Genomic DNA, 16,224 nt, shown 5'->3' on the forward strand with positions numbered 1-16,224 from the left:
CTCTGCTCCTCCTCCGCACACCCACAGCCGCCCGCACCTATCTATCTATCTATCTATATCTATCTATCTACCTATATCTATATATGATTATTATGCTGTTGCTGCTGCAGCTTATGCCAATGCCGGTGCAGGCCCAGATGCTGCAGCTCATTCCCACTCACTCGCCCATTGCACTTCTCCCTCGCCAGAAGAACCAAGAAGAAGAAGAAGACGAAGAAGACACGACCACCACTCACACCCTCCTCCCCTAATTTAATGCTGGACTCCTCTGCTGCCGGAGGTTTGGATCTTCCTCCCATTCTCTCTGAATTCCCATTTTCTCCATATCTTTGATTGCCTTCCCCCCCTTCTGTTCTTCTTCTTCTTCTTCTTCTTCTTCTTCTTCTTCCTCCTCCTGCTCTTTTTGTTTTTTGTCCCTTTTTCCTTTTCCTTCTCCTTCTGCTGTTAGACGATGATGTTCCGCAAGAGTCCTGTACCTTCAGGATCGGCATTGTCGGCCGCAGCTCCCATCTATCACTTCACCAACGCAGGATCTTATACTCTGCCTGAGAATGACGAGCCCACAGAAGAAGCACCTCGTACTAGTAGTAGTAATAATAATATCGCGAATGAGGCAATGCGGGCCCCCCTGCCGAGCTTGATCTACTATGCGGCGGTTGCCAAAGGCACCAACACCATTGTAGCAGAGTACATTAATGCCGCCCAGATGAGTGGCGAAGAAGGCATTTTGAGCGCCGACCTCTACTCCTCTGTTGCCGCCAAATGCCTGGAAAACATCCCTCCCCTTCACAATTCGTTCAGCTACACCACCAACCAGCGGAGGTTCATCTGCATTCTAGATGGCCTCTTCACTTACTGTGCTATCATGGACGAAGCTCTCAGCAAAGCCCAAGCATTCTCCTTCCTGCACAAAGTCAGGGATGCCTTCAAGTCCTCCCTCAAAGGCCGTGTCTCTCGCTCGCAGAACCTAACGCTCAGAGCCCATTTCCTGGACGAAGAAATGGTCCCACTGATGCGGAATCTGGCCGCAGGACTCGTGGGCATCCCTCAGAGACACAAGAATCGTGCAGAAGCAGAGATTCAAGCGCAGCTGGACATAGTTGAAATGGATCTGGATGCGACCACTAGTCTGGCTGCGGCAGCCCCCTTGAATGAAACACACGATCAGGATTTCGACTCTAAGACGGAAGAGAAGCCTCATGGATCTAGATCTCCACGGATGCCTTTGATGGGTAAACTGCTCAAGGCAAAGAAGAAGGCTACGGATCAGGTGAAAGAGATTATAATGAATAGGGAAAATGGTGGTGTCCCAAAGGGCATGCAACAGGCAAAGAAACTTGAGGTACTGGTAGATGAAGGCTCCAGTGATGCTCCAACCAGCAACTGCGATGAAAGCCACACTGACAGCCAAGGAGCTCAGCGACAGAAGTTGATGTGGCGGTGCAACACCAAATCTGTGATCATGTTGGATGTACTCATATGTGTGTTCCTTCTGGCCATCTGGCTAGGCATTTGCCGTGGCATCAGCTGTGTTGCTAGATGAGACACATGCTGTGCTGATCTCATGCGTATTACGAGGCTAGTTATGTATGTAATCTGGTTCTCATGCTAATTCAGGTGGTTTTAAGTATGTATGCAAGCTTGGGTGTGTGAGACTCTGCGATATTAGTTTCATGGAGCAGCTGTGGGTTTCTGAGAAGTTGCAGCGTAAATCTGGAAGCCTCTTCTCACTCACAGCAGAGCATGTTTAATCGCAGGATATATGTGAGATAAGAGCTGAAAACCAAGTCTTTTCACTGTCAATCCAACTGGTTCATGAGATCTGTGTGCAGTGTGGCTCATTGGTTGGATCTTTGGAATACCTGGCAAGTAAGTTTAAGCTCAGCTGGGTGTAGTGGAGTTAATCAGACCTACTGACAGTTTAGCAATGTAAGGCAGATTGGTTGGATCTTTTTTATATGGCCCTATGTAGAGGCCTCATTCTTTGACAGCGTATATACAGATGGGCATGCCGAGTCCTGGCAGTTCTAACTTTGTATTGCAGGTTTTTAAAAGCTGGAATCATTTTGTAACATAATTGTGTTGAGAAAGCAGCACAGACGACCACTTTTGATTCGGATGGGTGATTTCCAACTCATGTTTGTACCATTGAATATTCAGAGAACTGGCATTTAAGCTAAAATTATCAAGCTTGTTTTCAGAGTTTGCACCAGTTTGTGGCCTTTTCCCCTGTTGTACTTTAAGATCTAGAGGCGCCCATCGACATCTCTCTGATTGATGTGCTTACTGACTGTATCAAATTTTATTTTTTTAAATTCCAATGAGGATAAACGTCACAAGTTTTGATTTGAGTATGGTTTGCAAGTTTGGCTGCTTCATAAAGTTTCCATAGTACTCTTATACTATAATATGAGAAGAAGAAAAAAAGGCAAGCAAATCCAATGTAGAAAAATGGCTGCAATTGAGGGAATGTATCTATCTGATAAATTGTAGTTCTTGCCAACTTCATATGATAAGAGTTGACAACTGAATCATATGCCAGTAGGCCTTGTGCAATAAAAACCATTTATTACTGTTTCTAAAAGAAGTTGCTTAGAATGATCACTGGTATCGGCATGTATATAAGCAATCATGGTGCCAAATGAAGTAGATAACAGAGCACTGCTATTTTTGAGACTGCCTATGTCCCAAGTCCCCTTCATACGTTTTATTCTAGACACGTGTTTTGACATTTAAGTTGACATCTCTTTATATGTGCATTCTAAATTACACTGGCTTCAATGCAAATCGACTATCTGGTGGCTATTGGTTAGTCATCAAATGCCAATGATATAGAATGACTAATGGAATCAGTTTTGAAAATCCAGTTGTTAGAATGAGTGATGTGGAGAATTTTTGGCATGATAGATTCCTAAGTAGTAGCTCAGAAAGAATTTCTCTTTCCAACTGTAGTACCCATACGAAGAACAGTCATGAGAGGAATCTACATTAAATATACTAAGTAGTATTACTGTTTTGTGTTTCCTTAGTCGTGAATCAAATAACTGGAGTGAGATGTTCTCCAGTGAATGGCTTTTTGGGCATTATGATGACTGCAATGTAAGCAGGAAGTTAATTGTCACTGTGCATTTATCCAGTGATCTCCTGCCCGACAGTAGATGTATTTGAAAATAAAGTGCTCACATTTAGTGTTTTTGAAGTGAACAAAGGGTATAGGATTTGTGATGCAAATGAGAATATTGTGTCAGTTGCAGAATGCAATAATACAACAGTAAAACACCCAAAGATCGGGAAAGGGTAGGGTAGGGTAGGTATCCCACAGTTTATTTAAAGATAAATAAAATGTGAAAGCCTGGATATGTACATTGTGCTGCATTAAGTTGTCACCCAAAGAGATTCAAAATAAAAGGGCATTAGCTAGACCAGCAAAACTTAAGTGGTGATAAGTGTATTGACATAAGGTAGCGGGACAAGGCTGAAACTGTTCTCTTGTATTGGCTTGAAATGACATAACTGGTATTGTCAATGGCGGCATTACAGGCAAATGTCATCAGCCAAAGAAGGGTTTACTTAGGCACCTTCTTGTTTAATATTTATGTAATACTGTTGACAACCCATGAAGGGTCTGCATCTAAGAAGTATTGGTTCATATATATAATAAATAACTGTTTGCTTGTGAACTTGAGAAAGAGATCCCCAGGTTTTGATTGTAGAACTGACATCCTCTTATATCATCCCACCTATATATATAGTGTAACCAAAATAGTTCGGCTGAAAGGTGAACTGTCAAAGAAATAATCACTCCGTGGAATTGAATCCAAACTCCAAACATCGCATTTTTCTTTGGTGTTTTTGTTTTGAGTTGTAGAATCCAAAGATGCAGACACAATGGTGTAGTGGCAAAACATGTGGAATTATAAGCATTGGGCATGGCGTTTATGTTTTAAAGAACTAATTGTAATTTTACTTTGAGGTAATGCACAGTAATAACTGTTTTGGCCAATTTAACTAATGGCTTCATTACATTCACATTGACACATTATTCTCCAGAATACAAACTATGAAGATGGTGGCATATAATGGCCACAAATTGCTCCCGAAACATCCTTGGTCCACCCTGAACAGGAAGGAAAAGGGAACGAAATCAAATAGAATTGCTGAAATAGCAGATGTAATTGAGTTAAAGGTGATGAAAGGACCAAGTGACTCCTCAAGTAACAATATATGTATGTGCTCTTTTGAGGGTTACCAAAGGGCATGTAGAAATAAAAGCCATGTGAGGAAATAATGAAGAAGTCATGGGTATTTCGGAGGGTCTCTTCCCCCCCCCCCCCCCCCCCCCCCCCTCCCCCTTTGCTCACCCCACAAAATTACAATGTTATGGTGGTTTTCGTATTTACGAAAATGCTCCTCATATTTCTAATTCTCAAAATACCCTTCCAATCCCCCCCTTGTGTGTGAGAAAGAGAGATAGAGGCAGGCAAAAATGCCTCCTTTTCCGACTTTTAATCATCTACTCCCACCCCGATGCACCCCCTACTTTTGAACATGAATGTCCCTCTTCAAGATTTCAGTACATCGGGGGTAATACGGCTCATGAATCACCCTTGGGATCAACCTTTTCCAAATGGGAAAAGTAGTTTATGACATATTGGACATTGTTTTCCAATAGGAATTATATTTTGCTTTCTGGATTTTAATGCATGTATGGAGGAGTAATAGTTGTTTCTCTAGAGGTAACAACAAAATGCGATCTAATTACAGTGACTCCCTCCACTTCAAATACATCTTAGTAAACAGATAATTTGACACTCCAAGTCCATGGGCAACACATTGATACTATTGATCTAGAAGAAGAATGGCATCTAAATCTGTGTTGAGTTATGGAAGCCTCAACTGCATCACCATCATTATCATGGATGTTGATGTCAACAAGTGCCAATTAACCCATGATTGTGGTTCACATAAGAGACTTGTCAAAAAGTTAATGCAATATATTCAACAATTTATCAAAGGTATGGGATTGCTCGATCAAGTATCACAAGTGTCATCAACAAGTGGTAGTGGAACCTCCTTGCAAGGCCAAGTCACTACCACTAGTAGTTTTAGAGAGAGAGAGAGAGAGCACCTCCATGGGACAAAGTGCATGTTGTGGGAGATTTTTGTCTTTCACGACACATCTTGATTTTCTGCAATGTTTTTTTGTATGTCTATTATCATTTATTACCATAAAGGTACTAAAAATCGGCATAAATTGTATCCTCAATTTGTGTGGTACATACATGCTTCTCTTTTCCTAAAAGAAGATGTTATGTTGGAAATGTATGTTTTCCGGCATTCGGGTTTTTGAGAAAGCTCCTACAAAGTAATTGATTCAGTGGAGGATGCGGTGTTTTATGTGTAATGCTAAAACTATCATATCATTATTTATACAGAATCAAAAAAATGTTTGGATTTTCGAAACATATGAAGGTTATCATACAAGGAATCATGCATAAGGCAAGGGTTAGGGTTTCACTTTCGCAAAGGCTATGGGGCACTCCCCGAAGACTGACACAACGTGAGATGAGAACGCAATGACCCTCGACACAACTTACAAGCAAATAAAGAGTGATCCATGGGCAACATGTGAGGTGGGCGGAGAGAGAGAGAGAGAGAGAGAGAGAGAGAGAGAGAGAGAGAGAGAGAGAAGAGAGAGAGAGATCAATTTGCTTTGGCTTTAGGGTTGTATATAAATTGGAGGAAGTCTCACCTTATTTCTTGTACGGAGAGTGATTTGGAATGTTTGGGATGACGAGGGTCAGGAATTACACGAAGATCAATTTGTTGACATTTGGGTTATCCATTGGGTGTTGATGTTACAAATGTTCAATTGATTGATTGGATTGGTAGTAAATTGAAGGACAAATTTATGTATTGGAAGTCTCAATCATGGCCCTTTCATGTACGACTCAAAGTGGTGCAATGTATCTTGATACCCATATTATTATATTTTTTGCCTTTACTACCTTGGACTAAGAAGGCATTACAAAACATGTTACAACCTATTCGGTTCACGTTGTGGCGAAAGGGAGAAATGATGGGAGTTACATGGATTTCATGGGATCGTTTGGCTACTCCTAAAAGGTTAGGTGGTGCAGCAATGTTGGATTTGGAAAGGCATTTGATGGCTCGTGGATTTGCATTATTACAAGATATATGTCAACAAGATCAACCATGGATATGTACGATGCAATATTTTATTGAGCATGAAGGATTGGTTCACGGGAAAACAAAGATTCAAGCATCCTGGTGGTCATTCCTCAATGGAAGTATTCTTCTAAAGATTCGACATTCTGCATGTGGACAACATTTGGTAAGATCGTGGCAAGATGCATTATCTCTTTTTGAATGGGGACCATCAAGTGATCGAGAATATTGTAATTCATTACAAAATGAATTGCTTGTTTCTTCTCGAGTGTAGTTTTGGCATGGGAAAGAGAAGTTGAGATCTCAATTTAATCGTTTAGTTCGAATGGGGATTGTACATTTGGAAGATGTGGTTGATAATGAATCTCAATGGTTGTCGGATTTTGAAGATGCCAAGTGATGGTTATGTACTCCCCCAAATTATGGATTTTTTTGGGAGAAATTACAAGATATACCATTGTTGCAAGGACCTTTGCCATTGAAAACAAATTTTGCACCTTGGGTGGATTGGTGGTTACAAGATGGTACACGCTTGTTATAGGTCACTACAAATATATTGTATGATCATGCAATGGCATCATTATCTTGGCTATCTCCTAAAGCAGCGAAGTTATGGAATGTATATAAGTCGGATGCAAGGTGGTGGAAAATATTACAACGTGGTTGGCATTCCCATCTACCATTTCGTGCAAAGGTATTCATATGGAGAGTCATGATTGGTGGGCTCCCATTAGGTTTGGCCTTAAAGAGACGAGGACTAGGATCTGGCACTTGTTTCTTTTGCACAGTTCCATTGGAGGATAGTACACATAGGTTCATTGAATGTCCTATAGCGTGTACCATTTGAAAGTACTTATCAGACATTTGGCAAGTTTTGACCTGTTGTTGTTTGAGACCTCAACAATGGGTTTCTTCTCAATATGTTCAAAATTGTTCAAATGATGAGACGGAGATATTGTTCCAAAATTTACGTTATTGAGGTCTACAACATAATTGAAATATGCGTAATGCTTTCATGTTGATAATAGACATGGGGTGAAAGCCTATATAAAGAAGTTGAATGGTATTCTCATGTGGAATTTTTGGATGTTAGAGCATATGGCGATCATTTCCTCAAATGCATATTCAGGTTTTTTAGTAGCATTACAAGACGTCCCTCTCCCTACATAGGCATATGATAGGTAGAGGTGACTAAGAAGTGGTGTAACTAAGTGGATTTTACATACAATTAATATAATGCTTTTACCAAAAAGAGAGAGAGGGAGAGAGAGAGAGAGGGAGGGAGAGAGAGGGAGAGCCTAGATGGAGGGAGAATATATCACAAATTTGGGCATCGATAACTGGAAATATTTTGTCGCCTTATAACTGGGTTTCTATTATTAAGGATAAAGCTATGCTTGCACCATCATATAAGGTTGTGTTTGACCTCTCAGATATTGGGGGATGTGGTTTAATTGGACCATGCGAAATGGGTTCTTGTTTGATGGACGTCATGTGGTAACACAACAACTTCGTAGGATGAAAGGGAAGTTGATTTGGCAATTTTCACAACTATGTTATATGGGGATGTTGTCCCGAGAGGAATAGACTTATGTCATCTAGTTTTACAACACTTGAGAGGGTTTCCTTTGCATTGTCACTCTTTGTGAAGTGGTGAAGATAGCAAGGTTTGTATTATTATCTTTTTTTAATAACAAATATCAAATTACGAAAACAAGAGAGAGTCCAACTGTATGTAGCTCAGTTGATAAGGGTGCCCAATGGAGACCAGGTAGTCATGGGTTCAACCCCTACATTCCACAGTGGTATCTAGTGAATTATGAGATATGTATGAAGTCTATATAATAGAGAAGTGAGTAAAATTGGGTTTGGAACCCCACATAGTGGCTTATAGTGTAACAAATTACCAAAAAAGGAGAAGATAGAGATTGAAATTTTTTAATAGTGGCTTATAGTATAACAACTTACCAAAAAAGAAGAAGATAGAGATTGAAAATTTTTAATAGTGGCTTGGAGTGTAACAACTTACCAAAAAAGAAGAAGATAGAGATTGAAATTTGTTAGGGTTCATACTACATAGGGAGGATAATATTGGGTCATGGGACCGAGGTGGGGGTTTTACGATTTCTTGCCCATGAATTTCCTTTCTCGAGAGAGAAAAGAGAGCCCAATGGCCAATGATGGCCCATGGGATGGGATGGGGTTTTATGATCTCTGGCCCATGAATTTCCTTTGTGGTGAGAGAAAAGAGAGAGAGCCCAATGGCCAATGATGGCCCATGGGATGGGATGGGATGGATGTGTAGTGAGTGTGGCTTGGCTATGTCCTTCCAACACTCTCTGCATTTTGCCTCTTTAACGTCGAGACAGAGACAGACAGAGAGGAACGCCGAGGCAAGACGGCTGGCTAGCTGCAGCAGGAGAATGCGGGAATGCAGAGGAGCTCCGCTCGATTACCCAGATACGTCCTCTCTTCTCCGCTTAAGCATGCTCTCTCGGAGTTCTCTTCTATGCCCCCCCACACCAATGAGGAGGAAAATCTGCACAGCTTCGCATGCCTCTGTCACCATAGCGGGATCTCGGTTTCCACCCATAGTATCTACAATCTTATACAAGCCTGTGCTAAAAAGAAAGACGTGGAATCTTGCAGAAGAATCCATTCCCTCGTCATTAGCATCACTTACTCTGATGCGCAGAAGAAGACGTCATCGTTCCATGTCTACCTTATTCATGCTTTTGCCTTGTGTGGTTGCTTGTTAGATGCAAATCTTGTCTTTATGGATGTCGATAGGCCCTCGGAATGTACATGGAGTGCAATCATATCTGCACATATCATGTTTGAATCATATCAAATGGCTTTCTTTCTCTATGATCGCATGCTGAACGAAGGGTTTCAAACAACCAAATCTTTGTTCTTTTGTGTGTTAAAAGCACGTGGCATTGCTGGGGACTTGAAGCAAGGTAAAATGATGCATGATCAATTCATTGCGAAAGGCATAGAACCAGATGTGGTCTCTGGGACCAGATTTGTGGATTTTTATGCGAGATGTGGTGCTCTTAAAGAAGCACAAAGAATGTTCGATAGAATGGATGATAGGAATATAGTGTCTTGGGGTGCACTTCTTGCAGGTTATGTCCAACATGAATGTGGTCATCTTGCACTTGGACTATACGAACAGATGCAAAAGAGGGCTGTTATCCCAGATGAAAGTATCCTATCATCCTCATTGAAAGCTTGTGCCAGCATAGGGTCAATTAGACATGGTCTCATAATACATGACAAAGTTGTTAAATTTAACTTTGAGTCTAACATTGTATTAGGAAATTCTCTTATTGACATGTATGGTAAGTGTGGAAGCTTAGTTGATGCTCGCAAAGTATTTAAGACATTGCCCAATCGAAGTGTTGTTTCATGGGCTTCAATGCTTGCGGGACATGTTATTGATGGAGATGGTTTTGTTGCCTTCGATCTATACATGAATATGGAGCAGGAAGGCATAACGCCCACCAAGTTCATCATTTCAAGTGTTTTAAAAGCTTGTGGCCAAATGTGTTCCTTGTACCATGGGAAGCTCTTACATAGTTATGCTATCGAGCTGGGGCTGGAATCAAACCTGGTCGTTTCCAATGGCCTTATTGATATGTATATTAAGTGTAGAAGTGTGAGTGAATCTTATAAATTGTTTAATATTTCTATTGACCAGGATGAGGTCACTTTGGGCTCAATCATGTCAGGCTATGTCCAGGATGATAAGAATCTTATTGCTCTTCAACTGTTTGAGAAGATGCAATGGGAGGGAAGAAGGTCAAATACGATTAGTTTTTCATGTGCTTTACAGGCTTGTGGAAGGATCATGGCTTTAAAGGAAGGCATGGTTATTCATAGTCAGATAATCATTGGAGGAGTTGAATCAGATAGTGTTGTAGGAAGCTCAGTTATTGACATGTATGCTAAATGTGGAACTCTAGCAGAGGCAATAAGAGTGTTTGATTGCTTAAATAATAAGACTTTGACATCATGGGGTGCACTAATTGATGGTTGTGCTACTCTGGAGTCCCACAGCTATCTTGCCCTAGAACTTTTTGGAAGAATGAAAGGGGAGTGTGTAAAACCAAACATTATCCTGTACTCGTCTGCATTAAAAGCATGTCTTAATGTCGGTACACTTGAGCAGTGCCATTCTCTACATGCAGATATTCTTATTAGTGGTTTAGAAATGGATGTAATTGCAGGAAACACCCTTGTAAACATATACATCAAGAATGGAAGTATCGACGGAGCGCACAAGGTTTTTGATGGAATGTCAAAGAGGGATGTTGTGACATGGAATTCTTTGATTTATGGCTATGCTGAGAAAGGCAATTATGATTTGTTTATTCTTGAGCTTTATCATGATATGACTGAGGCTGGTATAATTCCAGATAGGATCACTTTTTTGTGCATTCTGAAAGCTTGTGGCAGCATAAAATCTTTATTTCATGGAAGATTGTTTCATAGCAGTATCCTAATGTGTGATGTTGGACTAGACATATCTATAGAGAATGCCCTTATTGACATGTATTCTAGATGTGGAAGTATAGAGGATGCAGAACACGTGTTTGCAAATATCTCCAGTGTAGATGTTGTATCATTTGGTACAATGATTGCAGGATATGTCGAGCATGGAAACTGTAACCTGGTTAATCATTGCTTGCAAACCATGCGACATCAAGGCACAATGCCAGATGCTGGAATCTTGTGTAGTATACTTACTGCTTGTAGCCAGATAGGTCAAGTTCCAGAAGCACATCGTTATTTTTTATCCATGAGAGAGGATCATGGTGTCATCTTAAGTATAGAGCATTTCAATTGTATGGCAGATGTCATAGCTCGTACAGGGTGTCTATCCGATGCAAAACATTTCCTTCAAAGCATGCCTAGCCAAGGAGATGCATTTGGGTGGTTGTCTTTACTTAGTGCGTGCGGTACGTATGGTAATAAGGATTTAGCACAAAAGTGTTTCGAGCAAGCTGTGGAATTAGAGCCTGATTGTGCCTCTGGGTACGTATTGCTGTCAAATCTCTTCAGCAGTCTCAAATAAATGAACATCTTATTTGCTTGCTGAAGTCAAAGAAATCTTTTGCTTCCAATAACCAAACTTAGCCTTTCAGTACCATGGCTAATCATGTGTTTGCTACTCACCCTCATCTATAAGCCCACCTTGAAATTGATATTTTTCAATGCTTTAATTCATGTCATGATGGATAAGTGATCGAAATGGAACACATTCTCTCTACTCAGTGGGATAAAACATTAATAATGTGTTTCTCCGCAAAGTTTTTACCTCTATTGCTCTCAATAGAGAGCACTATGAATCTGTCATTGCCACCAGTAATTCCAACACTGGTGTCTACGACTCCTTTCAGATTCTTGGCCTCCAAAGAGAAGTGCAAACATTAATTTGAAAGGAGTCGTAGACACCAGTGTTGGAATTTCCATGTTAATTTATATTATAAAATCTAACCTAAGTTGTTTAGCAAGTAATTTGCATAAAAATAAAGTTGAGGATCATCAACTTTAAAACATGTTAGGGTTTATAATTTGTATATTGTACTATTTTATCCTATAGAAATGGTCCCATAAGCTGTTAAAGCATCACAAACTTGTACTTAGCCATTTAGCTTTAGGTTTTAAGCTTCCCCAAGCCATTTAAAGATCAATATTATTTGAATTAAACCATTAACCTCCCCAAGCCAAACAAAGCCATTTCTGAATTTTGGAACGTAAATTGTACCAAACGTTTTCAACTATTAATCCATTAAGCTATGGTCTCATGGTTTGATTTTGAACTCAAACTGTGTTGTTGTTGTTTGGTAATGTTGATTCCCTTTTATTATGGGTGCTTCTTTATCCTTAAGAAAAGAATACTATTGTTTCCTACCCTTGGGTGATCTTGTAAAGAGTTGTGAGTGGTTTTTGGAGAGAAGAGTTTGTGTGTGTGATCTTTACATTAAGACTAATTGATCTTTTAATATATGATGAATGTAACATAAAAGCCCATTGTGCAAGAGGTCAACAAAGATCCTTAGGCTCCCAAGCACATTTAGCATATAATGGCATATTTATTTTTAGCATCTGATGACATGTTTATTTTTATAAATGAGGGAGTTCACATGGTCAAGATGGAAGTTGTGGTCGGAGTGAGGTAAGATAAGTTGAGGGGATCACAATTACATTGGCTACTTGTATTACTAGTTATCAGCAATGCATCCATTACAAATGCCCATATTCAATGCTAGGTTTCTACACTTTCAAATCAATTATTTGTCAAATGAGTATCACTATTATCAATTGATGTTGCATGAATGAGCTGATTGTGATTGTTATCGATCAATTATTGATTATATGTAGACTACTTTGAGGTAAAGGCAAGAGAAAGTGGTACAAAAAAGCTACCGAATTGAAGTGTCATGATACATAAATGTTTTTGAGAGAAATGTCTCGCCCCTATAACATGGTGGGCCCCCATTTCTCAAGCTATTAACACGAGGATTTGGTGAATGATGTGTTGCAAATAAAAGGATATCGGGCTTCCTAATAACACTACTTCGAGAAAAAATGTTGATTGACTTGAAATGTAATATGCATTCATGGTGCTTTTAAATGGTTTGACAACCAATATGCCAGTATTTAGTTTAATTTTCGATCATGCTATTGTTGATCCTTATAAGGGTATTGATGACATCATGAGTAGTATCTCACACAACTAAATATGACTTAAAATCTTACACAAGTTCAAGTCATAATACTAAGCTTGTGGGTTGAATTTAATTTATATAAATAGTATTCTGCTTTCCCTTTAAAATAAAAGCCTTCATTGATGTTTAAAAATTAAACAATTAACACAACATTCATGTGTCTTCTCGTCACTTCTTTTCATAACTAAAACATTTGAGCTTAATTTCTTCCAAAATTAACCTTGGACGTGTATACAACCCATCCCTTTCATATTTCAATTCATCCTTTCTGATTTCCCTTTTCAACTATTGTCTTGATTTTGAACATTCTTTCTTCATCATTTTATTGGCTTATCGAAAGGTTGAAGGTCTCTAACAAAACCAAGTGCATGTAATAGAAACTAAGCACCTTGTTAAATATAGGGAAAAGTACCAGGATACCCCTGGAAGTTCGTGTATTTACCAAAATGCCCTTGGAAGTTCCAAATTTACCAAACTACCCCTATGTCCAAAAAATTACACTTTATAAAGTAATTATACACTCAAATCTTTGGTAAATAGGGCTAGTTCGGGTCCATTTCTTCCATCTTTGGTAAATAGGGCTTGTAGATTCTAGTGTATAATTACTCTATAAAGTGTAATTTTTTGGACATAGGGGTAGTTTGGTAAATTTGGAACTTCCAGGGGCATTATGGTAAATAGACGAACTTCCAGGGGTATCCTGGTACTTTTCCCTTAAATATATTACCCGTCCCTTGTCAAATACTCAATCCACCATTATCCATCATTTCTAGATACTTGGTTTGGATCCAAATCTATCTATGTTCCATATCATTTTCATAGTACCAAATTTATTTGTTAATTATCTTTTTTCCCAAAACAAACACTACTTCGCATTAGCTAGCAAACTGAATATAGCAAAGTTCAACTTGAATCCATGATGGGATTAGTATATACAACACGGAGGAACAACTCCAAAACCAACAAAACTCACGCAGCCCTTACCCCCAACAAAACTGAAACAAACCCCAATTTACACCATCTCTACTCATCCAAACATACTCTTTTATCAGGTATACCTACATATTTACATCCCATCTACAACATTGAGAGCCATTGGCGGAAACAACCACCTAGGCGCCTGGTAGTTCCACTTAGGCCTCGTCGAAGATTTGACCATCATGGGAGAACCACCCCATTTCAGCAAGAACTTAGACCTTGCCCTTTTTGCTTCATCTAATTCCCCCTTAATCGAGTCATACCGTCCACGTAGCCACTAGTCAAACCAGATATTTAGCATCACCTCACCGCGTGAGAGCTTTTGCTATTGAAAAACAAACTTAGAATGTCTGGTCCAAATGTGCCAGACCGATAAGCATGCCATCATAATGCCAAATTTCCTCAAAAAATTCAAATTTTGTGCCAAGTCTCACCCCATCACTCTGCACTATATATCCATGTCCCTGTGGGGTTTAACTGTTCCGCCTAGCCTTCCCCATTTAGGGTCAGATCTTGTATGGAACCCCACACAACATCCCCATTCACATCGCACACTGCCACAATTCTAAGGCTTCTATTCCAAATGTTAACGACTTTTATACAGTTCCAGAAACAGTGAGAGATTGATTCCAAAGCATGTCCACATAACTTACAGTCGGCCTCACCACCACGGGAACCCAACCACTCCCTTACAAGTACCACCTTGTGGCTAAGAAGCCAAAGCCAAACCTTTATTTTTTCTGGCGTATCCAATGCCCATAGCCTCCTCCAAAACGACTTTAGGAGATCATCTGATATGCCTTTATCCTTCCAGATATTGCGAATCGTTACAACACCTACCGACTTGGAGCCAATGATACATCTTCTTAGCTTAATATTGTACTCAAAAAACGTTTTCAGTTTGTTTGTTCCCGGTGTTTGCCATCATACCTCCAATGGATCCCACTCCAAATCATATAATGGCTTGTTGTTGAAAAGCCATATTTTACAATCATGATCAAGTGTCTTAGGGTCCTGCTTCCATTGCCACCTCTTACCCTCCATTATCTTTCATAGAAGGGCTAGAAAATTTTCTTGAGCACCCTATGGATACACACTCTATCGGTGAATGAAGAAGATGATCTATGATGTACTTGCATCTTATTGCACAAACATCACCGCCTAGTTTTTTATCAATCCACTAGTTCATATGAATCTTAACCAAAAGGTTGCCAAATAAATTCCTTGCTTTTATTACAACACTTTATAACTTGGTCACATTATTTGTACAATATATGTTCTAATGCACATCCCATTCCCATCCTTACCTAGCAAAAATGTACATGTCAAGGAGAGGCAAGCATTAATCAGCATTGTAAAGTAAAGACTATGCATCCAATGTTAATAAATAATAAAATATTCTTGGTAAATGTGAGATTGATTAGAAAACGTGGATAGGGGATCATTCTAGAAAAGGGAAAGAAAGACTGGTGATTGCCTTAAATTGTATAAACGATAATTAAATACATGCATGGTTATTGTCAAATTGACTACAAGGTGGAGGGTATGGAAGATAGTTTGTTTAGCATTAACCCATTACCCAAGCATACAAACTGATGCCATCAATCACACAATAAATTTATATGCAATCACGTCTTAAACCAACACATAAAACACTATGGTGTGTATATAAGGAAGGGTCCAATACCTTTTTCTTAAACTTGCTCTTGCCATATTGATCCAAGTCACAAAACATTATCAGTTTCAATCTCAATATTATATTTAGTTGTATCCCAACAATTCGTTTAACATATTGTGATTCTTTAGTTATGAAAGAATTTGTGACTACTATCATCTATCATTACAACTCAACATTGAGAAATATAGCTTGTTTTGTACAAGATTTATTGAGTGTGGGATCAGTTCATAACATTAATTTCTGTCATCCAATAAATATTAGATAAAAATTCTTTATATATCTCAAATACATGACATGAATGGGAAATCATTCGGCAAACATCAATAGTAGCTGAGATTAAATAAATGCCCATACCTACCTATTTTGTTTTCGCTGAAGTGGGGCTATACCATGGTAGAAAGGCATACATGTATTAACTCATGGTGTTCACTCAAAATCCACCCATTTTACGAGTTCACTAGATGACCATGTAGAATGTAGGGTTGAATTTATGACCTTTTAGTCTTCTATTGACAAACCTTACAAAATGAGCTCTTTCACGGTAGAAATTCTTTGAATCGGTCTTTTCTTTCAATTTCGAAAGGATCTATGGTATCTATGGACCTAAGTTTTCTTGGTGAGCTACACAACTTTATCTTTTTC

General features: G+C 39.2%; 2 protein-coding genes across 2 annotated transcripts; both read left to right on the top strand.

The window, feature by feature from the left end:
* The first annotated feature begins 330 nt into the window (after positions 1-330).
* Positions 331-2,351, top strand: LOC147870157 (phytolongin Phyl2.2-like). The gene has a single exon (XM_087337527.1). The coding sequence runs from the start codon at positions 452-454 to the stop codon at positions 1,541-1,543; it is 1,092 nt and encodes a 363-aa protein (XP_087193653.1). The 5' UTR covers positions 331-451; the 3' UTR covers positions 1,544-2,351.
* A 6,206-nt stretch (positions 2,352-8,557) lies between these two features.
* Positions 8,558-11,753, top strand: LOC147870158 (pentatricopeptide repeat-containing protein At3g09040, mitochondrial-like). Its single transcript, XM_087337528.1, has one exon. The coding sequence runs from the start codon at positions 8,621-8,623 to the stop codon at positions 11,267-11,269; it is 2,649 nt and encodes an 882-aa protein (XP_087193654.1). The 5' UTR covers positions 8,558-8,620; the 3' UTR covers positions 11,270-11,753.
* Positions 11,754-16,224: the final 4,471 nt, after the last annotated feature.

Source organism: Azolla caroliniana, unplaced genomic scaffold, assembly GCF_043228905.1.
Source record: "Azolla caroliniana isolate FFs.n. ecotype wild unplaced genomic scaffold, voAzoCaro1.0.p SCAF_1, whole genome shotgun sequence".
In the NCBI taxonomy this organism is placed as follows: domain Eukaryota; kingdom Viridiplantae; phylum Streptophyta; class Polypodiopsida; order Salviniales; family Salviniaceae; genus Azolla; species Azolla caroliniana.

What these genes read in the sequence shown, in the direction of transcription:
- LOC147870157 (XM_087337527.1), top strand. Translation starts at nt 452, where the DNA reads ATGATGTTCCGCAAGAGTCCTGTACCTTCAGGATCGGCATTGTCGGCC.
- LOC147870158 (XM_087337528.1), top strand. Translation starts at nt 8,621, where the DNA reads ATGCAGAGGAGCTCCGCTCGATTACCCAGATACGTCCTCTCTTCTCCG.